Genomic DNA, 27949 nt, shown 5'->3' with positions numbered 1-27949 from the left:
CATCTGAATCAGATAGTTTGTGGACACTCCAGTCCAGGCAGCAGGATCAGGGAGAAAGTGACTCCTGGGACCCGTCTAACAGGTGTGTGCTTGCTTGGGGGGGGGGATTCAAGATCTACTACTACTGCAGCAGCATCTATACATTACAACATTGGTGGCATGGATGGCACTGTCTCTGCAGGCAGCACATGTAGTATGGGCCATAACGCATGTGCTGCCTGCAGACAGTGCCGTAATGTGCTGCAGACAGTTCTACCCATGACGCTATTGCCATAATGCATGTTTTGCCTGCTGAGACAGTGCCACCCATGCTGACAATGGCATTATGCCATTGGCGGCATGGGTGGCACTGTCTGCAGCACAATATGGCATGGGTGGCACTGTCGGCAGGCAGCACATGCGTTATGGCATTAGTGTAATGGGTGGCACTGTCTGCAGCATAATATGGCATTGGTGGCATGGGTGACACTGTCTGCAGGTAGCACATGCGTTATGGGCCATACTGCATGTGCTGCCTGCAGCGACAGTGTCACCCATGCCGCCAATTCCGTAATGTGCTGCAGAGACAGTTTCAAGGCGGGGTCTGGGGAGGGGCCACGGGCAGAGCCAGGGGTGGGGCTGAAGGAGGGACCAGGGGTGCCGCTGAAGGAGGCCCTGTCAGGTAGGCTGACTTCACGTAGTAGAGTGCCAGAGTGGGCAGCTCTTTCATGCAAGGAGGCGTTCTTGGTCTCACATCGGGATAGGGTGAGGTTACATCCTCATCCATCTTTATTGCCTAGAGTGGTTTCTAGTTTTCACTTTAATCAGGACAGTATCTTCCCTTTTATTTTTCTCCTAATCCACAGTCGGCAGGAGAAAGAGCGCTAAATACTCTAGAGGTAGTTCAGGCACTCAAGATCTACTTGAGTTGTCGGCACAGGTCAGGAATCCTGATTTGTGCTGCCAGAAGAGCCCAGGAAGGGCAGGCGACATCCAGGTCGAATATTTAGCAGTGGATCTACCATTTTCTTTTTCTGGTGAGAGATTGTCTACCAGGTTTTGGATAGTATCTTGGGCCATCCGCCATCAGGTGTCAGTGGCCCACATGTGCAAGACCACTGTTTGGTGTTGGGTTTATACATCCACAGAGTTTTTACCAGGTGTCAAGAACATGGGGGTTACTGCCTTTGGCCTCAGCATATTACAAACAGTAATAGTGGCAGTTTCTGCAATGGTGTCTCCCTACCCTCAAGAGCATTGCGTTGGGACGTCCCAGATAGTAATGGCTACTCTGTGTCCCGTGATGTATGATAAAGAAAATAGTATTTTTTTTCTACAGCTTACCTGTAAAATCCTTTTGTTGGAGTACATCACAGGACACAGAGGTCCCTCCCCTCTTGTCTGGGAAGTTTATTGCTTGCTACAAAACTGAGGTGCTTCTTGTGTAGGAGGGGTTATATAGGGAAGGACTTCTTGTTTGATTGATCTGCCAGTGTCCAGGTGGCATATAACACAGATAGTAATGGCTTGCCTGTGTCCTGTGATGTACTCCAATAAAAGGCTTTTGCAGGTAAGCTGTAGGAAAAATCCTATTATAATCCTGCTGGTTCCCTAATACCAGGTGCTCCTGTCTCTGTTTAAAAAAAAAAGCCTCCTTTACCATATTTCACAGTGGCTCTCCGCAGCCAATTCAGTCTCAGAGACATAGCGCGGCACGAGGACATCATCCAAACATCAATTTTTCCAGGCGTACATCGATGCTGCATCGTGTATGGTTGAATCGCGATGCACCAATGCTACAATTTTTTTCAATAGCCTTACTATGGATACTCCCACAATCTCTGCTACTTCTCTTCTTCATATTTCTGCACTGTTTTAAAGCAAACTTCCACTCTATCTTTATTCTTATTATTACTATACAGGATTTATATAGTGCCAATAGTTTGCGCAGCGCTTTACAACATGAGGGCAGACAGTATAGTTACAATACAGTTTAATACAGGGGGAATCAATGAGCCCTGCTCGTAAGAACATGCAATCTAGGAGGAAGGGTCAAGTGATACAAAAGGTAATAGCTGTGGGCGGTGATCTGATGGTGAAAGTAAATGTACAGTTGTTAGGTGGGGGTCGGATAGGGTTCTGAGGGATCGTCTAAAAGCGAGCAGGAGATAGTCTGTGCACTTACATATTACTGAAAAAGGGGATCAACGGCAGGATCAACAGGTATTTTCTGTTAAAGGACAGATCACAGCAAGATAATAGATTATTAGGAAGATTTAACGTGTTTTTTTTTTTTTTTTATATATATCTAGCCATTTTAAAAGTTCTTCATTTTAAAATAACATGCTTTTTAACTTGCCTAGTATGCTTCTGTATAAGAAAATTCCGGGTTTAACTATGTTTCCTAAATATCCACTGTACTGTTGTCTTGAAATATTTTTGTGGCCATTTGTAAAAATCTCCATTTTACTCCCCCTATCCAAAGACATACTGGTAGGTTAATGAGGTAGTCAAAATTCCTTTGTATATATGACAATGATTGGTATTTACACTGAGACAATACTTTTATGTTGTAAATATTTTATTCTCTAAAGCGCTGGCTCTCAGACCTGTCTTTGGGAGGTAATATGTTCCAGATATCCAGGAACCTGCCCACGTGGCTTCATTAACCCCAGTTTAAAAAAAGTAAACTAATGACCTTTCACATGGATGTTTAGTCTGGATACATCTGTCAGTTTTTCAGATGGATCCAAACAGAACTACAATTTTTTTTATCTACAGTATGTGTGGGTTGATATAAACAGGCATACATCTATAGCCACAGAAAAAGCAAAACAAAAAAACAACTTGGTATGTGTTTTTTTTTTTTCTATTTTTCCATATTCATCAGTTTTTATTTAGTAAAAAATGGGACTGAACTGATGTTGCCTGTTTGCAAGGACCCTAATTGTTCAACCTTTGAGTATATGAAGAAATGTGTAAAACTGCCATTCTTGACTAATTAAAAAAAATGCAAATCAATTTATTGGTGATTTATAATATATTGAATTCTAAGGTGCGATTTCCTTTTGATTTATAATACCATTCTTATTTTCCTTGCAGCTAACTCTGTGATGTTGCGCAAACCTAAAATGATGACACCTACAGGCAGTACAAGCCGCTACTTGGCACTAAAAGGAATGCCTCTGCAGTTAGAGTGTATAGCCCAAGGACTGTAAGTGCAGTGATAATTGCTACAATATCGGGATGCAGAGACTGATTGCAACACAAGTTTAAAGTAGTTAAAGTGTTTGTAAACCCCACGAATACCCAGTGAAGTGAAAAGACTCCGGTGATACACTGAGATGAAACAAATCCTCCTATATAAGTTTTACTAGTTTATCTGCAGTATTCTCTACAATGAGGGGGTGGAGAGCTGCACTTATAGCTCTTATACACAGTGCGAGAGCTGACTGGATGAAAGGGACACACCCCCTCCACATAGGCAAAGGAACATGCAACTGTAGATTCTGAAGCTGTGTGCTTATCTCCCTCACCATCACAAACTTATCTCATGTGTCAGGAAAACTTGTTAGATGGGACTCATGCTGATAACAGAGAAATGAAGCACCAGAGATAAATGACACTTAGCCCCTGTACACACGGTCGGAGATTTCGACAACCATATCCGTCGGATTTTGTCCGTCGGATTTTGCCCGTCGGATCTTGTCCGAATCTGTTGCATACACACGGTCGGACTTAGGCCGCGTACACACGCGGGGACTGTTCGCTCAACTTTGTTCGTCAAACAGTTTCAGCGGACAGTCCGCTCAAAATTAGCATGGACGGACATGGCCACACACGGCGTACGAACAGTTTGCTGAAACCGTGCGCGATGACGTGAACGGCACGTACGACGGGACTAGAAAACGACGTCCTATACACTGCAATGCAACCTTCGGCGTATAAATTCTTTCTGAGCATGCGCGGAACTTTGTTTGACGAACAAGCCTACACACGAGGGGACTGTTCGCTGAAACAAGGTTTCAGCGGACAGTTTTTCGGAAATTCCGAAAAACCTTGTTCAGCAGACTGTTCGCTGAAACTGTCCGCTGAAAGCCCACACACGAGCGGACTGTCCGCTGAAACACTGTTCAGCGGACAAAGTTGAGCGAACAGTCCCCGCGTGTGTACGCGGCCTAAGTTGTCGAAAAATCCGATCATTCAGAACGTGATGACGTAATTTCGTTACGATGGGACTACGTTCAGGCTAGTAGCCAATAGCTTTGATGTAGGAATTTGATCTGAGCATGCGTGGCACTTGGTCCGATCAAAATTCTCTACACATGATCGGAGTATGTCCGATCGAACCAGTTGGTCGGAAAATATTTCCAACAAGTTGGAAAATTGGGTCCGACGGATATTCTGATGGAATCAGTCCGATGCATACCACACACCGTCGGATTATCCGACAACACGGTCCGATAGGACACATTCCGACGGATTCTCTGACCGTGTGTACAAGGGCTTAGAGCTTTTTGAGAGAGACATGTAAACACTACAGCTATATGTGCTTTGTCCAGATTTCATGACTGGGGTTTACAACCGCTTTAAAGTGACGTAATGCCATGTAACTAATGTAATCTCAGGGAAAAAAAACACTCTTCCTATGGAAAATACCTCTGTACCATGTAATGATACAAAAACAAGGTCCTGTGTGCAGTATGTTGAAATTGGGATAAAAAAACCCAAACCTTTATTTATAGTACTACAACAGTATCAAATAGGCAAATGTGAATCCAAAATTAAAATGAAAGTGGTTATAAAACGATCACCTTGTAAAATAACCCATTTAGTTTAAAATAGAAATGAAAGACAAAACATGTTATATAGCTATAAGTGATCACTTTGCCTCTGTTCTCAGCTTCATAAGAGCTGGGCGAGGAGAAGCAGCAAAACACTAATGCCGCGTACACGTGATCGGAATTCTCTTCGGAAAAAGCTTTGATGGTTTTCCCGACGGAATTCCGACGGAATTCGGCTCAAGCTGTCTTGCCTACACACGGTCACATCAAATTCCGATCATTTATAACGTGGTGACGTATGACGTGACTAGAAAAAGGAAGTTCAATAGCCAGTAGCCAATAGCTTCTGTCTCGTAGTTGAATCTGAGCATGCGTAATTTTTGCCGTGTCGGGAATTGCATACACACGATCGGAATTACCGATAGAAAGTTTTTTCGTTGGGAAAATTGAGAACATGTTATTGATTTTTGGCTGGCAGAAATTCGGACAGCTAAATTCCGATGGAGCATACACATGGTTGCATTTTCCGATGAAAATGCTCTCATCAGTCTTTTTCTGTCCGGAATAAATGTCTGTGCAGCAAGGGCATTTCAGAACAAGTCTGATCATTGGAGGAGAGCAGGCTGAATTTCCAGAATAGCTAGAGAACTAACCAGAGTGTGCACTCCTGCTTAGTGTAGTCAGTTTTTAGTAGAAAAGCAGAGGGATTGGCAAGAACACAGGGATTTCACATAAAGGAAGCAATGCAAAGGGAACAGGATACTTTCTCATGCAAGTACATGGTACAGCAGGCACATATCAGAAAAACATCAGAAGTGTTGGATTAACAAACACTTTTCTATTCACCAGTCAAATAATGGTAAATTCTAATATCCACATAAAACACATTTTTTTATTTTTTTTGAGAAACTAAAATGGTGATTTTGTAAAAAAAAAAAGAAAATTTTGATAATGCTCCTGTGTCAGTGCCCCCCTGCTGCTCTCATACTTAACATTGAAATGTCCCCACCCCCTCTATATTAGAACAATAAGTTCCCCTGCGTCTGTGTTATATCATAAATATCCTTTTTTTACTGATAACACAGCGTCTTCCTGTGATCATGTGACTCCTTGGCTCTGTCTCTTCTCTCCTCCCTGGCTGATGTCAGTGCCAGTTGTCGGCACCACCCACTGAAACTGTGAGCCGGGCAGAGGAGAGACGAGTCCACTGATCGCAGGAAGACGGTGTGTTATCAGTACAGATTAGCATATTTATGATATAACACAGACATAGGGGAACTTATTGTTCTAGTACAGAGGGGATGTGATATTTGTGATATGTGATATTTGTATACAAGTGGCTTAGCAACCACTTTACACAACCTTAGCCATCATAATTTGTGCAAATAAACGGAATATACTTATAATATGGTATGGAGATGAGCCATCTTCCCGTTACTCGTCTCCATACAAGGAAGGAGAAGGATCCATTCGCCTCCGCCGCAACCAACTGCTCTGTTAAGTGGTGCAGGGGGGCCCTCTCCCGCCGCCAATAAAAGTGATATTACGGCGAATCTACCACAGAGACCACTATTATTGGAAACCGGAGAAGAGGATACCAGGGCTATGGCTGCTAGGTGCTGCCATAACAAAGATATCCCTCTTCAAAGTTAGGACGTATATTGTCCTGCGGCGGTCCGGAAGTGGTTAAATCTGTGTTCTTTTAATGAAGTTCTTGTGTATAAAAGTCTCTTGTATTGCTCTTTTCCGTTCACCTTTGTGTAAAACAATACTTCTGTGTCGCCTGTGACAGCTGATCTATAACCGCTGTGCTTAGAGAACTCTGACCTCCCTCACTCAAGGAATATATCAGTTATCCTCCAAAGTATATAGGTCCTTCTAAAGCAGGGGTCTTCAAACTATGGCCCTCCATCTGTTCAGAAACTACAATTCCCATCATGCCTAGTCATGTCTGTGAATGTCAGAGTTTTACAATGCCTCATGGGATGCGTAGTTCCGCAACAGCTGGAGGACCGTAGTTTGAGAATCCCTGTCCTAAAGTGAGGAAAAAAAGTATTTGATCCCCTACTAATTTTGTATGTAGGAATCATCAGTCTATAATTTTAATAGTAAGTTTATTTTAACAGTGAGAGACACAATAACAACAAAAATATCCAGGAAAACACATTTCAAAAAAGTTATCATTTGATTTGCATTTTAATGAGTGAAATTATTATTTGACACCTTCGCAAAATATGTCATAGTACTTGGTGGCAAAACCCTTGATGGCAATCACAGAGAGCAGGTGTTTCTTGTAGTTGGTCACCAGATTTGCACACATCTGAGGAGGGATTTTGCCCCACTCCACTTTGCAGATCCTCTCCAATTAATTAAGGTTTTGAGGCTGATGTTTGGTAACTCAAACCTTCAGCTCCCTCCACATAATAAGGTCTAGAGATTGGCTAGGCCACTCCTGGACCTTAATGTGCTTCTTCTTCAGCCACTCCTTTGTTGCCTCTGGTCCTTGTCATGCTGGAATACCCATCTACGACCCATTTTCAATGCCCTGGCTGAGGGAAGGAGGGTCTCACCCAAGATTTGACGGTACATGGCCCCGTCCATTGTCCCTTTGATGCGGTGAAGTTGTCCTGTCCTCTTAGCACAGGGGTCTCCAAACTATGAAGATACTGGGAAGGTGGCAACAGGGAGTTTCTCTTTTGGGGTAACCTTGGTTAGACAGGAAGAGGAACAGGAGGAACCCCATGCCAGGATCTGTCCAGCAGTCCAGTCAACGTGTGGAGAAAGGAGCCTTAACCAAGGAAGACCTAATATGATAGGAAATTAAGCCTTAGGTAAGACAAGGAAGGATATCCACCTGGTGGAGTGTCCCTATCAACATCTTAACAGGAAGGGTATGGAAGCGGATAGAGCCCCCTGGGAGAACAGTGCTATTAATTGCCAAGACCACCAATGGCATTGTAAGGGGAAAAAGGGTTAATCTCATGGAAGATGCAGTTTCCCAATCCATGAAATTGCCAGTGGCTCCAGAATCCAAATGTGCCGAGACCGAACGAGAGGAAGCGCCGACATGAAGGAATACAGAAAGAAGACGAGAAGGTGATATTTCAGGGTCTAATAGATGTATTATCCCTGAGCGTTTTTCCGGAGGAAGAGAACAAGTGTCACAGAAATTACCTTTAGCCCCACAATAGAGGCACAGGCCCAGAGTTCTGCGCCTAGCGTGTTCTTCGGGAGACAACTTGGTCCAGCCCAGCTGCATAGGTTCCTCAGCAGGCAAGGGGTGCTCCTCGGATCGAACGTGGAGTGCTGGCGTCTGTTTTATAGGGCCCTCTCCTGAAAGCAAATATTCACGCTATCAGAGAGGCCATGTAAAAAGGTTGCAACTAGGGCCTCATTATTCCAGCTTAATTCAGCTGAGAGGATACAGAACTTAAGAGCATACTGTCCCACAGAAGTGGACTCTTGACAGAGACTTAAAAGAGCATTGGCCGCTGAGAAGAAACGACCTGGATCCTCGAAGATATTCTGAAAAAGTTTCAAGAAATCAGACAGGCTAGAAACCACTGGATCATTCAGTTCCCACAGAGGAGCATCCCAGGCTAATGCCTCGCCGGACAGGAGGGATATGATATAGGCTACCTTCGCCCGATCTGACAGGAAGTTTAGGGGCTGGAGTTCAAAATGAATTGTGCGCTGGCTAAGGAACCCCCTACAGGCCTTGGAGTCCCCAGAGAAGCGGCCCAGAACTGGCAGTTGTAATGAATGTGTGGCTGCGACTGGTGCGATAGATGCAGCAGCAGATAGTGGTTGAAGTTGTTGAACCAGGGATCCTAATGAGGCCTGAACCTGTTCAAAATGGGTCTCCAGTCTGCGAACTAGGCCCTGCAACGGATCATCTGCGGGTAGCAGCACATCAGCCAGGTCCATGGATGATCAAACTGTCAGGTCAACTGAGACCAGGAGACAGACGCACTCCGTAGGAATTTTTACTCTCACCAGCTGGGTGCTCTTGCAGTTGGAGAGGTTGCTCTGCCTTTCATGCCCCACCACTGACGGTGGTCCTGTTCCTTGGCCGTCATGGTTTGGATCCTGCCTTGGCTGTCTTTGCTACTCCAGGAGAGTCTAGCCATCTCCATCCTCCCCCCGGATGTCCATCAGTGATTATCTCACCCGTGGAAGTACAAATCCCCAATACTATCAAGTCATTGTATGTTGACTTATGCAGCTTCTTGTTGAAAGTATGATTCTAGTGAGAAATCTATATTGATTTATTTTGTTACTTACATTTATACTAATGTTTACTACATTTATATTTATAGAATACCATATGATTGTTCTAAATGACATTAAAGTGGCGTTGCCACCAAAAAATTAAAAGCTGCTTAAAATTCGTAAAAAAAAAATTGAAAAGAAAAAATTGGCAAAAAAAATTTTTTTACTCACCTCTAAATACCTGTTGCTAGGGGGTCCCTTGTAGTCTGCCTTCTGCATTGCCCGGGCTGGTAACATCACTTCCCCTCGCGCCGCACATTCACCTGGGACCTGTCACGGCGCCCTTCTTTGTGGTGCTCCATGCATCAAATTTCTCGCTGCATTTGGATTGGGAAATTGGCCCATAACACCTGCTGGATACAGAAGGGCTGTGTTAGGTACCTGTGGTAGGTAGAGTCTGAAATGGAGCTTGTATGCTGAGTATTCAGACGAAAACATAGTCAGGCAGGTCAAGTCGGCAACGGATCAGGCAAAGCGGTACAAAATCAAAATCCAAATAATGGTCAGGCAGGCGGAGGTCATACACAAGCTGGCGGTGAAGTACCAAATCATCAGGCTGGAGAATGGTCAATAATTCAGGCAGAGGTTCAATACACAGTAGTCAAAATCACAGAGCTATCAATACACCCATGTAGCAAGTCCAAACAAAAGGACACTGAGTAACAGAAAGTGCTGCTATTTAAGGGCCGCTTGATTGTACTTTGTCCGCAGCTGGCAGCAGATGGGGCTAGTGAGTCCAAAGCAATGCATCAACCTGGGTGAACATTAGAATAACTCCAGAGCTCCTCTGTGGCACAACAGCTAAGACTGCAGCTGTGGGACCAGGAACATCCTGGTTCGATGAAACCCAGGTACATGACAGGCTGTGATGATCTCTTACTGGAATTTTAGGTAGGATCCAGTTCGTCCATACACTTTGTATAGTACATAAGTGTTGAACAGAGCCAATTGGAATAGTTATATAGACACTTTTTTGTACAAGTGTCTGGCCTTACAGGCAATTATGTACTGCACCATCATCTGGTCGTTGAAGTCCACCTCTCCCATTTTAAAGTTATATTCGTGGACACAGAGGGGCTTCCCACCAACACCAGTCGCCGTAGTTATTCGGGCTGCTGTGTCTGCGTGAAAGCATCTAACTGCAAGCAATTTGTTGGACCTCAAGCAGACTCCCCCCCCCCCCCCCCCCCGTCTAAGTTGGGTATCTACAAGCTGTTTGGGGAAGCACCGATGATTAGGTCACACAGGGCCACTTGCTCCAATTTGTAATTGAAAGAGGTGTCTAAAAAGTGGCACACTTGTATAATAATTGTTCACGTATAAATGGTACCCCTTTTCGAAACAAAGGTGACACCAATTCCCCAACAATCTTGCTGCTGCTCCCTATGTAGTCTGGGCAGTTGGGGGCTCCATGCTCCTATCTTTTCCCTTGTAAACCAGGAAACTATATGTATAGCCTGTTGCCCTGTCACAAAGTTTATACATCTTGACCCCATATCTGGCACGCTTGCTGGGGAAAAACTGTTTGAATACAAGGCAGGCAGAACATTTTATTGTTGGTTGAAGTGGTTTATGAAGGGCCAAATTTTGTGGCGCCAATATTCGGGGTCATCCCAAGGACAGAGTTTATTGTCATTGGAATGCATGAACCGCAAGGTTTGCTCATACTGAGCCCTGGCCATGGCAGCAGAGAACACGTGCTTATGGTGAATTGGGTCAGTGGACCAATATGACCACAACACTCTATTTTTAGTTAAGCCCATAAGGAGGGATAGACCCAGAATGGTCTTAAATTTGGGAACCATTATAGGTTGCCAGCCAAATTCTCTGGCAAGGGTCAAATTTGGATTTGCGGCGATAAATTGACCAGCGTATAAATTGCTTTAGTCCACAATAGATCTGTACAGATCTTCCGGGAAAACAGCACATTAAAGTCAAGGGAAGTAAAATCTGCTGTTTGCATCTGAATTCCGGGTTGGCCAGTGAATGGGGGAAGTACGGGCGCTGCAGAAGTGGTGGGCTGCCAATCAGGATTCGCAAGCGCATCAGGAAGGGAACTATGGGCTTTACAGGTCTGTCTTTGAATTCTTGGTGGCTGCGGGACACTACTTGTGCTAGCCACTGCACCAGCTTGAACTGCACTTATGGGACATGCCACGTCACCAAGTGTTACTGCAGTGCTGGCTTGTCTACAGCCAGGATGTACTAGGCCACTGGTGCTTGCCAGTTACCCAGAAGGTTGAGCGGCACTAGTACTGGCTCTCTGCTGCATTTAAGAACCATGCAGTTGTTGCACCTCAGCAATAGAAGAAAGGGGTCAGGTATACCTGACCATAGCAGGGACCTCTACTCCATTGTCAGAACTACCTGTCAGGGTGTCACTGCTCTCTACAGGTTCATATAGTAAACCTAAATCAGATTGTGATTCTGACAGTGAGGCTTCCCCTGCACTCTCACCTGTCAAGCTCAGTATCCTGTAGGCCTCTTCACTAATGTACCTTTTATTTGACATTTTGGCCAATAAATTTACAGGTACAGCTAGTGTGACTCAGGTAAAAAAGCACATGGTGGGCTGGGTGGAGGGGCTAAATGCAGGTCCTGGCAGGTGTGTGGGGTGATCCTGCTAACATCACATTTTTGGGAACACTATACTATTGGGGACGCTAGTATAGTTTTTATCATATCAAAGATATTGATCTATTTAGACACTATACTAGTAATTGAGGTACAGTATATAGTGTGTGTGTGTGTGAATATTACTGGCAGTAAAGGGTTAAAATCTGATGCTGTCTTGGATTGACACTGACACTAACTGATGCTAACACCTAAATGATGTCACCTGTGACACTAATACAGTGATCAGAAAATAGAGCTGTACACTATACTAATGACACAGGGCATGAAAGGGTTAACCGGGGTTTAAATAAATAAATAAAGGAGTTAAACCTTTATTAGGAAATATAAGGCGGGTTCCCTGGAGCTTTACAAGATTAAACTTGCCTCTAACTAGCATCACCCATGACACTAATACAGTGATAAGAAAGAAAAAAAATAGATCTGTACACTACACTAGTGAAACTATGACAAGGAGTGAAAGAGTTAACTGGGCTGGGGGTGATCAAGGGGTTAAACCTTTACTGGGAAATATATGGGGGTACCCTAAACCTACCTGGGCCTACCACTAACTTCCACTAACTACCCTAACGCTGTTTAGTACATCAATATAGTGTTCAGTGAAAAATCTGAAAACTGCACTTGGCAACATTGTGACAGGGAGTGAAATGGTTAATGGGGGGGGGGGGGGGCAGAGGGTTAAATGTTTGCCTATGTGTCCTGGTGTAGTGCTTGGTGTACTCACTGTAGATGAGAAGGCTTTTCATTCGCCAGAACCGATCAACAGGTCCAGGCCAAAAATCATGTACCTGGACCTAAACATCGATTTATTCTGTAGCAAATCCGATCGCCGTGGGGATGGCGTTGTTATGGCAGCATCTAGCTGTCACAACCCCGGTATCCTCTTCTTTGGCCGACAGTCCACTTTCCGATAAGAGTGGTCTCTGAGGTGGATTCACCCCCCCCTTCCGCTGCGCTCTGGTGCCCTCCGCCACTTATGGAAGCCGTCGGCAGCGCCGGAGGCAATCAGATATTACCCCTTGCTGGGTATGGAGAGGAGTGAGGGGAAGATGGCCCCCAACCGTCTCCATAACATTGCAGGGCAGAAGCGACGTCAAAATGTCACTTCCACACATTTTTTATTTTATTGTGAATATGAGATCTGAGATCTTTTTGACCCGAGATCTCATATTTAAGAGGTCCTGTCATGCTTTTTTTCTATTATGCATACGTGAATAGCGCCTGCATATGAAAACGGTATTCAAGCCACACATGTGAGTTATAGTCATGATCGGTAGAACAAGAGCAATAATTCTAGCCCTAGACCTCCTCGGTAACTCAAAACGTCCAACCTGTAGAATTCTTTAAATGTCGCCTATGGAGATTTTTAAGGGTAAAAGTTTGTCGCTATTCCACAAGCGGGCGCAATTTTGAAGCGTGACATGTTGGGTATCAATTTACTCAGCTTAACATTATCTTTCCCCATATAAAAAAAAAAAAAAACAGGCTAACTTTAATGTTATCTTATTTTTTAATTTAAAAAAAGTGTATTTTTTCCAAAAATAGTGTGCTTGTAAGACCGCTGCACAAATACAGTGTGACAGAAAGTATTGCAACGACCGCCATTTTATTCTCTAGGGTGTTAGAAAAAAAAGTATATTGTTTGGGGGTTCTAAGTAATTTTATAGCAAAAAAAAATGTTTTTAACTTGTAAACAACACATCTCAAAAAGAGGCTCAGACCTTAAGTGGTTTAGCGAGGAACTGGAGATTAGTACCTTAATTTAGGTTTGTTACGTATATAAGACATTGGGGGTTATTTACGAAAGGCAGATCCACTTTGCACTTGAAAGTACACTTGGAAGTGCAGTGGCTCTAAGTCTAAGGGGTAGATCTGAAATGAGTGGAAGCTCTGCTGATTTTATCATCCAATCATATGCCAACTAAAATGCTGTTTTTTATTTTCCTTGCATGTCCCTCTCGGATCTACAGTGACTTTACTTTCAAGCGCACTTGCAGGACAAAGTGGATTTTCCTTTAGTTAATAACCCCCATTGCAGCTACTGTCACGTTTAGGTACTGGTCATGCTAATAATCAGTTTAGACATTCTTATGGTTAGTGGTGGTGCGGCCCATCAGCCAGAACCAGACATATTAAAATTGGGCAAAAATCTATACACACCTCAAATTCCACCACCTAAGTGTGTCAACACTGCGCCAGCGCCCACCCTCCCCCAGCTGCCACTTATATATATGTCACTCAATAAATCAGAAAAGTAAATATCAAATTGATATTGCCTTGTGGCGCTTAATCAATACAAAACCCCCCTATATACCCTTGCCAAAAAATTATACTTTTCAGTACAGTGAATAAAACGAGTCAACTATGCCTTATTACACTTATTTGCAAAGTATATATGAAATATACCCTAATTCACCAAATGAATATACATAAAAAAAAATAAAATAAATCAAATGTCTATCCAAATACACATCTATAAATGTGCAAAAACAAAAATATATACACTTCCTTTGAAATGCTAATGAACAGCACAACAAATGTAATTATCATTAAATCACAAAGTGAAAATGTGAAAAAAACATATTTTTGTGTATTTTTTAGAAAAGCCAGAAAAAAAGTCCTGAAAAGTGTCCAAAGAAAAAACTAATGTTGGTATAGAAAAAATCCTTCTCCTGTGCGATTTCTTATCAGTGCCCACAAGATGATGAAACCTTCACCACACCAGCTGTGACAGTGACCCCCCCTTTGATGGAGCACTCACCAACTATAGCGCCTAGCACTCTCGTACCAGGCTCAACAGGCGTTTTGAATCACTTAAATAAGGACCATAGATGTTTGGCACTCAGCATTCAGCAAGTATTTTTCATCTTTTCAGGCTCCAGTGAGGCTATCTCTCAAAAAGAAAAAGGGAGGCCTCCCATAGTGCAACACTATAAAATATCTTTAATAGCAAACTTTTAAAAGCCACTCAATAATGCACTCACATGTACAATACTTGGAAAAAAGCACTTCAAAATCACCGCAATCCTTCACAACAGCATGCTTCACTCTAAGGCATTGGTGGTCACAGTGGATACTGGTCAGATTAGCAGTGTCAATACTGTCTCTCACCCCTCCTTCTGCTGTATGGTACCCCACAGCAAGGTTTTCAGTTCAAGCCCAGCGTCACACTTTCTCCAGTTCTGTTCCTCATGTTACGAACACACACACTTCCGCCTTGTTTGCAGTGTTGAATCAATCAAAGATAGTTGCCAGATAGCCACGCCCCCGACATGTTTCGTCATAGGACTTATTCATGGGATTCGTTTTATTCACTGTACTGAAAAGTATAATTTTTTGGCAAGGGTATATAGGGGGGTTTTGTATTGATTAAGCGCCACAAGGCAATATCAATTTGATATATCAAAATTGGGGTTGTATTTCTACTAGTCAGCCAGGTGTTTTGTGTGTATATACTCTATATATATATATATATTATATATATATATATATATATATATATATATATATATACATATATATATATATATATATATATATAATCCCACTTCTATTGAATAGGGAAGAGTTAGGGCAGGTGTACACCATCTCTCCCCTGTTTTTTCTCTTCTAGACCCCTCTCCCCCTGTTTTCCCTTTTATCCCCACCCTTCCCCTTGTGTATAAATGTTCGGTTGATTCTACATAATAAGTCATCCTCTTTAGTGTTAGAAATTGTTACGATAGTTATGAGGAAACAAATATGAGGGACAGGTGGTTGAGCTGCCATCTGTTTATGCCATTATTGTTATTTCCCCAGTTGTCTTCCAGGACAGCCCTTGAGATGGAGTCCCTCCCATCGACCCAGGAAACACATTGCCAACAGTTCAAAAAGGCAGTCCTTCAGGAATTAATTTATACACTAATGCCGCGTACACACGACAGGACTTAAGTCCGGCAGACTTTCGACGGAGTTCTGACAGAGTTCTGATGGACTTTCCGAATGAACGGACTTGGCCACACACAATCACACCAAAGTCCGACGGATTCGAACGTGATGACGTATGACTGGACTAGAATAAGGAAGTTCATAGCCAGTAGCCAATAGCTGCCCTAGCGTCGGTTTTAGTCCGTCAGACTAGCACACACACGAGCGGATTTCTGGGTCCGGCGGAGTTCTGTCGGAAAAATTTGAAACATGTTCCATTTCTAAAGTCTGTCAGACTTTTGCAAATCAAAAGTCCGCTGCAGCCCACACACGTTCGAATAGTCTGCCGGAATCATTCCGTCAGACTTTTGATGTTGAAAAGTCTGGTCGTGTGTACGGGGCATTAGGATGCCTTTTCTTATTTCAGCCTAAGGATGCCCCAAGGGAAGATAAGTCAGGCTGCAAAAAAATGCCCTAATTGTGGAAATAGACTGTCTTCAGGCTCTGGTAAAGCCTTATGCAAACAGTTTATTGCAGGCATTCTTAAAACAGAGGCAGACTCCTCCTTGGCTAAGTTCCTTGGCTCCTTTAAAGAGGAGATGGCATCAACTTTTAAATCTCTCTGGGATTTAATTACGGATGTAGGTACAGCTGCTTCCACCAGTAGGGCAACTGCAATCTCCTCCCCACCATGCCTTACAACACCCAGTTCCGGGGAGCCCCGTATAGTCAGGGAGCATAGCCCCGCGTTAGTCCTGAATCCTCTGATGTAGATTCAGACCAGGATGAGGATCAGACTGTAGCTAACAAGGGTGCAAGATATAAGCTATCTCTTGAGGAGGTAGAAGAGCTGTTGAGCGCCAACGCTGGAAACTGATGAAAAAAGAGACTCAATTAATCAGACATGATCTAATGTATGAGGCTCTGGGGAAAAAGAAAGCAAAAGTTTTTCCTATACATAAGGTGCTTTCTGACCTGGTCCTTAAAGAGGAAGTAAAGGCACTTTAAAAAAAAAAATGCAACCTGCAAGGCAAAGGCATACTGAGCTAGTATGCATAGCATACTAGCTCATAATATACATAGTTACATAGTAAGGTTGAATAAAGACACCAGTCCATCCAGTTCAACCTGAGTGAGTGTCTACAATTATCCCTATTCCTGTACATTGCACACTCACATCGGTCCCTACCCTCAAGGAGCCCACAATCCAAGGTTCCCATTCATATACTAGGGACAATTTGGGACAGAAGCCAATTAACCTACCTGCATGTCTTTGGAGTGTGGGAGGAAACCGTAGTACCCGGAGGAAACCCACGCAGGCACAGGGAGAACATGCAAACTCCAGGCTAGGTGAGAGTGCTAACCACTACACCACTGTGCCGCCCCTAATTATGAATAACTTACCTGAGAACAAAGCCCCCGAAGCGGTCCTCCTCCTTTATCTTCACCAGTGCCATGTATCCCGGAGTGACTTCCGGGTCTCACTGCTGATGTTTGATGCTGTAAAACACTTGTAATATGTTCTAAAATGCTTTAAAAACTATTGAAAAAGCTGCAAAAACATTTAAAAAAAACACCAGTAAATTGCTACGCTCAATTGTGAACAGAGCCTTTGTTTTATATGTGGTAGTTAATGCGTATGTAATCCATAAAGTGGAATCCCGGGATACCCCTAACTACTCTTAAAGAGGGATTCCACCTACAAAAAAAATATTAAAAGCCAGCAGCTATAAATACTACAGCTGCTGACTTTTAATAAATGGACACTCACCTGTCCCGGGTTCCAGCGATGCTGAGGCCGATCGATCGCTCGGCTCTCGGCTGCTGCCGCCACCATTCTAGGTGAGGGAATCAGGAAGTGAAGCGAATCAGCCTCACTTCCCGGTTCCCTACTGCGCATGCGCGAGTCGCGCAGTGCAATAGGAATTGTCCGCGCTGTCTCTGAGACCCGTGTGTGTCCCAGCAGACAGCACGGCAGGACAGGAAATGGCACTGTGATTCGCCGGAGCCGCGATGACGTCACTCCCACGCATGCGCACGGGAGCCGACACGAGCGGCATATCGCCGTGATCTGCGGCGTGCTCAGTGCGTGCCTGTCTTTTTGTAAATATCTCCTAAACTGTGTAGGTTTAGGAGATATTTCTTGGACCTACAGGTAAGCCTTAATCTAGGCTTACCTGTAGGTCAAAGTGGTTTGTAAGGGTTTACAATCACTTTAAGGAATGGTCTGAGCCAGATAAAAAGGTCTTCTTTCCCAATTCACTAAAAAGAAGATTCCCTTTTGATAAGAGCTCAGAGGCGTTCTGGAATAAGAATCCTAAACTAGACGCTCCTCTATCTAAGGTCTCAAAACAGTCTGACCTAGCCTTCGAGGACATGGGTCATTTAAAGGATCCAATGGACAGAAGGACAGACATAGTCCTAAAGAGGACCTGGGATGCCTCCATGGCAGGTTTGAAACCAGCTCTAGCCACATCTTGTGTGGCTAGAAATCTGGAGTTTTGGTTATCACAACTGCAGGAGCATCGTAAAGCAGGCACTCCTAGGGCTGAGTTATTAAAAACCTTTCCTGTGCTGTTTAAAGCCACGAGTTTCATTTCTGATGCCTCCACTGATTCCGTTAATTTCACGGCTAAGACGGCAGCACTCTCAGTTGCAGCTAGGAGAGCAGTATGGATGAAAACTTGGGGAGGAGACACAGCGTCCAAAACTCACCTGTGCAGTGTCCCTTTTACAGGAGATCTAGTCTTTGGGCCTGAATTAGATACTACCTTAGAAAGGACGGCGGATAAAAAGAAAACCTTTCCCACAAAAAAGAAAAATTTTCCAAGGACATTTTTTCGTCCCTCAAAGGAACCCGTAAAGACAAAGGAGTTCAAACCCAAGAAGCACTGGACGGGATAAAAAAGGGAAAGGAAAAGGGGGCATACTTTTTAACCGCCCCAGTCAGACCCCCAAGCCCCAGTGACGTCAGGTTCCCTGTGGGGGGAAGGTTATCAAACTTTCTTCCACAGTAGAAAAGGATAACCTCAAACAAATTTGTACTAAACATAATAAAAAGAGGTTTCACAGCTGCCCACCCTCAAAATTTCTCATAACAAAGCTCCCGAGTCACTCAGAAAAGGCCAGGGCTTTGCTGTTACTAATAGGGGAGATGGTGAATCAAGAGGTATTGACACCAGTCCCCATTCAGAAGCAGGGGGACGGTTTTTACTCTCATATTTTTGTAGTAAAAAAGCCGTCTGGGAAGTTCAGACTGACCATGAACCTCTGCCCTCTGAATGTCTCCATCCGTTACAAAAAGTTTTGGATGGAGTCCATTTATTTAATAAAGAATTTCCTCCAAAAGGAGGTGTTTATGGCTACCCTGGACTTAAGGGACGCTTATCTGCATATCCCTATAAGGAAGGAATGCCAGAAATTTCTTCGGATGGCTATTCAGATAGATGCAAAAGTTTATAATTTTCAGTGCAGAGCACTTCCATTTAGACTGTCATCCTCCCCGAGAATCTTTACCAAGGTTCTCGGGGAGGCACTAGTTCCATTAAGACTTCAGTCGGTCTCGATCATTCCATATCTAGATGACTTACTACTAACAGCCCACTCGGAAAACAAGCTCTCTCAGGACTTAGAGTTAACACAGCTCAGTCTGAGTCAGTTAGGGTGGATTGTCAGTCGGAAAAAAATCCAAGACTATCCCTACACAGGAGATCCTGTACCTAGGCTGCAAGGTCAGGTCTGTGGATCAGACGATAGTGCTACCGGAGGAAAAGATTTTGAATCTGTGGCACAAAATCTCCTTTCTCCAAAGGTGTCCCAAGTGTACAGTAAGAGAGGTCATGTCAGTGCTAGGTCTTATGACAGCAGCCATTCCAGCTGTACAATGGGCCAGGTTCCATCAAAGGGACCTTCAGAGGTTCTTGTTAGAACACTTAAAAGGCAGGGGTCTGGAGGAAGAAGTCTCAATCCCCCGAAAAAGTAAAGCATTCCCTCTGGGGGTGGAAGGATGCAGAGAACTTAAACAAAGGGGTTCTCTGGGTCTTGCCTATCACATCCACTCTGACCACGGATGCGAGCAGTTGGGGTTGGGGAGCCCATCTCAACTCAAACTGGGCCCAGGGCAGGTGGACTCAGGAAGAGAGACATTTCTCCTCCAATTGGAGGGAGCTAGCAGCAATCCTCAGAGCTATACTAGCTTTTCAGATGACGATACGGGGCCACCATCTACAAGTCCGCTCAGACAATATGACGGCTGTAGCATATCTAAACAAACAGGGAGGAACCAGGAGTCCTCATTTAATGTCGGTGGCCAGGCACAATTTTCAGTGGGCAGAATCCAATCTAAGGTCCATTTCTGCAATACAGTTGAAAGGGGAGCTGAACAACACTGGACTTCTTGAGTCGACGACGAGTTTCGAATCAAGAATGGTCGCTACATCCAAAAGTGTTCAATCTCATAGCAACTCACTGGGGAAGACTGGTAGTGGATCTTTTTGCAAAACAGGTTCCCAATTTTTGCTTTCTATGCCTAGGGGATCTCCCCTTGGCAGTAGATGCTTTACAAACCCCATGGACTTTCAGCTTGACATATGCGTTTCCTCCACTTCAGTTCTCATCTCAAGGGTTCTAGCGAAATTCCTTGCGGAGGAAACAAGCTTAATTCTCGTGGCACCGTTTTGGCCCAAAAGACCATGGTTTACAACGCCGCTACAGTTGACAGACCAGCCTCCCCTGAGACTTCCTGTCAGACAGGACCTCCTGTCACAGGGACCTATTTTTCATCCTCGAGTAGCCATGTTGAACCTCTCAGCGTGGTTACCGAAGAAGAAATTTTGAGAAGTAAAGGCCTGACAGACAGAGTAATTCAGACCTTATTACAGAGTAGAAAGCCAACCAGCAGAGCTATATATAAAAAAGTCTGGAGGAAATTTAATAGTTGGCTGGATGGCTGTGGGGAGAACAGGAACACAGCTAATATCCTTAAGTTTCTACAAGAGGGAATAGACAAAGGGCTAACTCCTAGTACTATCATGGTTCAGATAGCTGCTCTAAGTGTGTACCTAGAAAAACGATTACAGGAAGATCCTTTCATCTCTAGGTTTTGTAAAGCAATCTCTAGACGTAATCAGAAAATAGAGAAAAAGAGGGGGGACTTATGGACTTTTTAGGCACCATAGACAAAACAATAAGTGATGATATAAAATAGAAAACTTTATTACTTAAAAATAATGTATCATACTTGATACAAAAACCATATTTCACAATAATATTCATAGTCAATATATAGCAATCAATAACAATTACCACTACTATGAACTGCTCATTTTATGAATAGATTCTGAAAATAATAACTGACAGTATACATTTACATAAATATTCTCATCTACAGAAACAGTATTCACGGTTTAAATGTATATTGTTTGACGGGAAGACTCAACATGTTTTGCGTGATTTACACGCTTCTTCTGGAGCTTGTATTATTGTGACTGACAAACAGTAAAGAAAACAAAATTAAACATTAACACTATCTGTAATTATATTGTACAGCATTGTAAATCCCAAGCGATAACACTGATAGCATAGGTAGTATAAAGATTAGAGGCCCAAAGCGCTTACCACTGAGATATCCAGAGCTGCGTTACCCGTATGGTGTATAGGAGTAGTGTAAATCAGCTGTGCAGAGCTTACGCAGAGCGTGCTGCTTGTATACACGTGGTATCCTTGAGTATTCTGGATACCGCACACCTATATGCTTTTTGTTTTGGTTGTTTACACCACTTTTCTATGTATGAATTTATGACTATATGTATTCTGTTAATGTTTCATTTTGTTTTCTTTACTGTTTCTTGTCAGTCACAATAAGACCCCTTTCACACCAGGGCGTTTTGCAGACGCTATAGCGTTAGAAATAGCGCCTGCAATCCGCCCTAAAAAAGCTGCACCATTGTCTGTAGTGTGGAAGCCCAAGGGCTTTCACACTACAGCGGTGCGCTGGCAGGACGTCAGGGAAAAATCCTGCCAGCAGCTTCTTTGGAGCGATGTGTTTACCGCTCCTCCACCGCTGCTCCCCATTGAAATCATTGGGGCAGCGCTGTAATACCGCAGGGAAAACGCCTCTATTGCGGCGTATTGGCGGCGGTTTTAACCCTTTCTCGGCCGCTAGCGGGGGTAAAAGTACCCCGCTAGTGGCCGAAATGCGCGGCAAATCCGGCGGTAAAACGCCACTAAAGATAGCAGCGCTTTACTGCCCACGCTATGGGTGGTGTGGTGTGAAAGGGGTCTAATACAAGCTCCAGAAGAAGCGTGTAAATCACGTCAAACATATTGAGTCTTCCTGTCAAACAATATACATTTAAACCGCGAATACTGTTTCTGTAGATGAGAATATTGATGTAAATATATACTGTCTGTTATTATTTTCAGAATCTATTCGGAAAATGAGCAGTTTATAATAGCAGTAATTGTTATTGATTGCTATATATTGACTACAAATATTATTGTGAAATATGGTTTTAAGCCATTTGTATCAAGTATGATACATTATTTTTAAGTAATAAAGTTTTCTATTTTATATCATCACTTATTGTTTCGTCTATGGTGCCTAAAAAGTCCATAAGTCCCCCCTCTTTTTCTCTATTTTCGTGATATACCAGGACGTGGTACAGCTTCATTTTTTTATGTATCCACAGTACCACTCTGTGCTTTTTGATACATCTATTGTTTTTCTACGTAAACCAATCAGAGTCAATGAAGTTGCATCCTGGGATCTAACTGTTGTACTGAAAGCATTCCTGAGAAAGAGGAAAGATTTCATTTATTAGACGTAAGGCAGTGCATTTTAGAATACCTTAGGGTTACAAATCCATTTAGAATGTCAGATTCTTTGTTTGTTCTGTTTTCAGGTCAACGTAAGGGACAGAAGGCTTCAAAAGCCACCATAGCTAGGTGGATCAGGTTAGCTATAACAGAGGGTTATAGAGCAATGAACAAAGACCCTCCTGGGGGTATTAGAGCCCATTCCACAAGAGCATTGGCAGCATTCTGGGCAGAAAAGGCTGGTGCTACCCCAGAGCAAATATGTAAAGCAGCCACGTGGTCAAGCTTTTCCACCTTTACAAAACATTATCGACTGGATCTAATGTCCAGTCAGGATCAGGCTTTTGGGAGGAAAGTCCTCCAGGCCGGGGTCCCCCCCTAATCTGGTGAGTACTTGGGGTTTCTCTCAAGGGCTGTCCTAGAAGACAACTGGGGAAAACCGGAGTTAGTACTCACCAGTAACTCCTTTTCCAGTGGTCTTCCAGGACAGCACAATCCCACCCTTTTTTCTCTCAGAATGACGATATTAATAACGATATTACTTGTTGTGGTTATGTTGTTGTTTTTTACAGTTCCATCCTTCGGTTCTTAGTAAATGACTGGCCAGGGACCTGAAGGACCGCCTTTTTGAACTGTTGGCAATGTGTTTCCTGGGTCGATGGGAGGGACTCCATCTCAAGGGCTGTCCTGGAAGACCACTGGAAAAGGAGTTACCGGTGAGTACTAACTTCGGTTTTTTATTTTATTTTTCTATTTCATTTTATTTTATTTCATTTTATTTTATATTTTAATTTATTTTACTTTATTTAGAATTGTTATAAATTGGTTTGATTTAATATATGTTTTTGATAATGAATGTATTAGATGTTTTTTAAACTACTTAAAAGCCCCAGAAGGATTTACCCACTTCCTGACCAGGCCATTGCATGGTCGTGTGACTTTGTACCCAAACAAAATTTATGTCCTTTTTTCCCCATAAATAGAGCTTTCTTTTGATGGTATTTGATCGCCTCTGGAGTTTTTTATTTTTTGCGCTATAAACAAAAAGAAGTGACAATTCTGAAAAAAACACACTATTTTTAGTTTCTGCTACAATAAATATCCATGGCTTTTTTTTTTTTTTTTTTTTTTACTAGCAATGGCTTCGATCTGAGATTTTTAGCAGGACTGCGACATTGCAGCAGACAGATTGGACACTTTTGAATTTTTTTTGGGCTGATTGATATTTATACAGAGATCAGAGCTAAACATAGCCTCTGATTATTGTATAAATGTCAGTTGCAGTGGCAGGGAAGTGGTTAACACTAGAGAGTCAATCAATGGGTTAAATGTGTCCCCTTAGTGTGTGTTCTAACTGTGGGGGATGGGACTGACTGGGGGATTTGACCTATCGCTGTTCCTAATTATTAGGAACTGATGATTAGGCTCTACTCCCCTGAAAGAATGGAGATCTGTCTGTTTGCATTGACAAATCTCCGTTCTGTCTCTCTCAGGAGCTATTGCGGGTGGCCGGCAGATATCACGGCCGCCGGGCACGTGCATCAGCTCCCACACGTGGCAGGTGCTTGTGCCCCCTATACCTTTTAAAACGCCCACTGTACAGCTTGCACAGGGGACCCAACCTGACGCCGTATTATGACGGAAGGCTGGTCAGCAAGTAGTTAACATATATCTATTTCTATATGTAAAGGCTTCTGTATGTGTAATGGTTTTAAATTATGTAGCTGAGATAAGGTTGCTATTAGCCCCATCTGCAGCTATTTGCATGTTTTTTCCTCTTTTGCTATGACCCCTTTAAGATGGAATGAATGGGAGGTGACATAACTCCTGATAAATAGCCGTACATGTAAGGTATGGGTGTGACTTGATAAGGGAGGCTACACCTCCGAAACATGCCGTTGCACACTGCAGGCTAATGCACTGGTCTCCATCTCCACCGGTCTCTCCCCCTGCAGCGTGATCATCGCAGTACGACTGGTCCAGTCGCATGCACGATCCTCAGTGCATGCTGGAGGTGATGTTGGGCAGCTTGTGAGCTGCCATCTGGCTTTGGAGAGATTGGGTGGTTCTTGTCCATCAGCACATTTAACAGAGGCCATCCAGGAGATAAGAAAACAATTACTACTTGCCTCCTTTTGTGCTTCTAAATGTGATTGCAATAAAGGAAAGCTGTTATTAGTTTTAATAAACAGTTGTACACTAGGGCAAAAAGACCCAAAGTGCCAAACTGTTTGTTCTTTACCAGGCGCTCGGGTTTGGCACATCATGGATCTGGTGGAAAGATTATTGGGAGGGACTAGGGAGGACCCAGCTGTCCTGGTACCCATTTGCACCAATGACAAAAAAGATGAAGTGTCCTAAAAAAAAAAAAAAAAAAAAAAAATTAGGGGTTTAGGAGCTAAATTGAGGAATAGTACCTCCAAGGTAGTATTCTCGGAAATACTACCAGTACCTAGAGCCACACCCGAGAGGCAGCGGGAGATTAGAGAAATTAAAAACTGGCTGAGGAGCTGGTGTAGAAAGGATGAGTTTGGGTTCCTGGGGAACTGGGCTTACTTCTCAGTCAGTTACAGGCTCTTTAGCAGCGACGGTCTGCACCTAAATGGGCAGGGTGCAGCTCGGCTGGGAGAGAAGGTGGCCAAAAAGTTAGAGGGGCTTTTAAACTAGGTAATGGGGTGAGGGTCCAGATGTAGAGATAGCCAGTGTGGAACAGGGTTCAGAGGGTAGTATTGGGGGTATTAGTGGTAGGGTGACTAGAGTTCCTAAACCCAAGGTAAGTAATTTGACAAATCCAAATTGCAGCCTCATAACAACCAACAAGGAGATAGTATGTGACCAGACAAAACTATGAGGCCTATACACTAATGCTAGAAGTTTGGCTGACAAGATGGGAGAACTGGACCTGCTGATGTTCGAGTAGGATTTAGATTCCATGAGAATTTCAGAGACTTGGTTTAACAGCTCTGATGATTGGCTGGCAACCATTCAGGGGTATTCCCTATATGACAGTGACAGGCAGGGTAAAAAAGGGGGAGGGGTATGCCTGTATATCAAGAATTATGTGCAAGTGAATGTGAGGGACGACATTGCTAATGGAGCAAGGGAGGAGGTAGGATCCTTATGGGTAGAGGTTCAAAGGGAGGAAAATAAGGGGAAAGTAATACTGGAAGTATGCTATAGGCCCCCTAATCAGAGGGAGGAAAGGGAAGCAGACCTCCAAAACATGGCAAAACTGACGTTTTAAACGTGGGTTACTATCTGTTAAGTTAAATCGTTCAGGAAAGGTAAAATACTTGTGTACATGAAGCCTAGGCTCGCCATTTCCTAAATATCTTGCAGGACAATGTCATGGGTCAGATGGTGAATGCACCAACAAGAAAAAATGTGGTACTAGACCTACTGATTACTAACAATGCAGACCTGATCACAGATGTGGAAATGTGAGGCATCTTTTTTTTTTTTTCCAATAAATTTTTATTGAGTAAAAGGATAATACAGCAAGTAGAAACATATGAGTAACAGCTGTTGCAAATAGTAAGTCACATAGAATCTGTTACACATGTAGTAATTCGGATGACAGTGAAAATCAAATAACAACTTTAAAGATCCAAACACTATTATTGGTCCAACCAGACAGTATAAAATGTCTAGACTGTCAACCTTATGGAAGTCCGTTGGCTGTATATCTCGTGCATCAGTAGATATTAAATAATCATTTTCTTTCAAAAAATAAAAAAATAAAAGAAAAATGGGGGGGGGGAGGGGGATAGGGTAAGAGGGGGGGAGGAAAGAGTAAGGGGAGGGGGGGAGGGGATACAAGGGGAGGAATGATGGGTTGGCCTCCGCTGCCCTCAATCAAAAGTGTGTGGTGAAAGAGAAAAAAGAGAAAAAAAAAAAAATGAGATGATAGGCGAATAAGTTATGTGGCAGTGTATCTATATTTTTTTTCGAAGCAAAAGGGTCGGGGATCTGGGATGTCAGATATTCTCTGGGGGGGGGACCCAGTAAGTTGAAATTGGTCAGTTTGGTGTATAGAAAGATCAGAGAAGGTAAGTCCCAAATTGGAGTGCCGAGTGTGAGTTTACTTCTATATCTCGGCCTAGCTGTTGTGCGCTTTAATGCGATCGAAGTCAGGAGTAGTTAAAAAGTGTTTCCAGCATGCCCATTTGGACCCATATTTACTTGGGGTGTCTCTAGCTATGTGGATTAATTCTTCCATGTCCGCTATCCTTTGCATTTTCCGAAGCCATATTTGGACGGTAGGGATGGTTTGGGATTTCCAGTGGATCGGGATGCATTGCTTGGCTGCATTAATCAAATGGATTATAATGGATCTGCGATATGTAGTTTGCGATAGAGTGGTGTGGTGTAGAAGGAATTGAGCCGGGCTGTAAGGTATGTCGTATGTCGTTATGGTTTTTATCAGTTGATGTATCGTTGTCCAAAAGGGCTGGAGAGAGGGGCATGTCCACCAGACGTGGAGCAGAGTGCCTTGATTTTGTTGGCATCTCCAGCACGTCTCTGAGATGGAGGGGTCCCATTTGTGTAACTTCTCTGGTGTTCTATACCAACGGGAAAGAATTTTATATCCCGTTTCTTGAACGGATACGTTTGAGGAGCCTCTATGGATGTTTAGAAATATGTTGTTCCAGTCATCTTCTGCAAGTGTAAGGTCTAGGTCTTTTTCCCATGCTGTACAGATTCGAAGGACATTAGGTTTACAGTCCCCGAATAAGAGAGAGTGCGTTTGGGAGATAAGGTGTGTGTGGGGTGTATCTGAGGTGCAAAGTTGTTCAAAGGGTGTCAATTGTCTCGAGTGGTCTGTCTTATTCCCCAATTTTTTGAGGAAGTGGGATATTTGTTGGAAGGTCCAGAAGGGAATAGGGGTTGTTTGCATCTCGCTGGCTAGTTGGGTGGATGATTTAGGACGTCCAGTGTTATAAAAATGTCGTAGTAGAACTTGTGGCCGCGACCAGTGGCCTTGGAGGAAGTTAGGGTGCATCCCTGGCGGGAAGTCAGGGTTCAGTTTAAGCGGTGTAAGAGGGCTCGTGATTGTGGAGATGGAGGATTGAGTTCAGAGTTTGCGGAAACACCGCAGAGTCTGTGCTATAAGTGGGTGTGTCTTGATTTCTTTTTGGGAAAGCGAGGTCCTAATCCACGGGAGGGAGGCATCTTAGGAAACAGCAACCACAGGTCAAATTGTTTCAGTAAAAATCACAGAACTAGGAAGCACAAGGGTAATACAAAGACGCTGAATTTCAAAAGAGCCAGCTTCCTTAAACTGAGCTCTTTGCTAGAAGATATTAAATGGGATAAAATCCTAGGAACAAAGAACATGGAGGAAAAAATGAGTAAACACCCCTTGTAATAGAAAGAAAAGCATGACAGGACCTCTTGAATGTGAGATCTGGGGTCTAAAAGACCTCAGATCTCTCATTTACGCTTAAATGCGATTAAAAAAAAGTCTTTTTTTTTTCAGTAAAAAAAAAAAAAGTTACTTTAAGGCCGCTGGGTGGAAGTGACATTTGACGGCCATCATTCCCTCACTCGACTTCCTG

General features: G+C 43.4%; 1 protein-coding gene across 6 annotated transcripts in view; it reads left to right on the top strand.

Annotated features, from left to right (window-relative positions):
• The window catches only part of L1CAM (L1 cell adhesion molecule), a 671411-nt gene that overhangs the window by 270464 nt on the left and 372998 nt on the right, over positions 1 to 27949 (top strand). For all 6 annotated transcript variants that reach the window (XM_077478852.1, XM_077478851.1, XM_077478850.1 and 3 more), the window contains one exon: positions 3082 to 3193. In XM_077478852.1, coding sequence (XP_077334978.1) covers positions 3082 to 3193 — 112 coding nt within the window. The remainder of the gene's footprint in view (positions 1 to 3081; positions 3194 to 27949) is intronic.

The sequence above is a fragment of the Lithobates pipiens genome, unplaced genomic scaffold (assembly GCF_037356315.1).
Source record: "Lithobates pipiens isolate NorthernLeopardFrog02 unplaced genomic scaffold, aLitPip1_a1.2 Scaffold_1, whole genome shotgun sequence".
Taxonomy (NCBI): domain Eukaryota; kingdom Metazoa; phylum Chordata; class Amphibia; order Anura; family Ranidae; genus Lithobates; species Lithobates pipiens.
The sequence above is the reverse complement of the archived record's forward strand: the minus strand, read 5'-3'. Positions and strand labels throughout refer to the sequence as shown.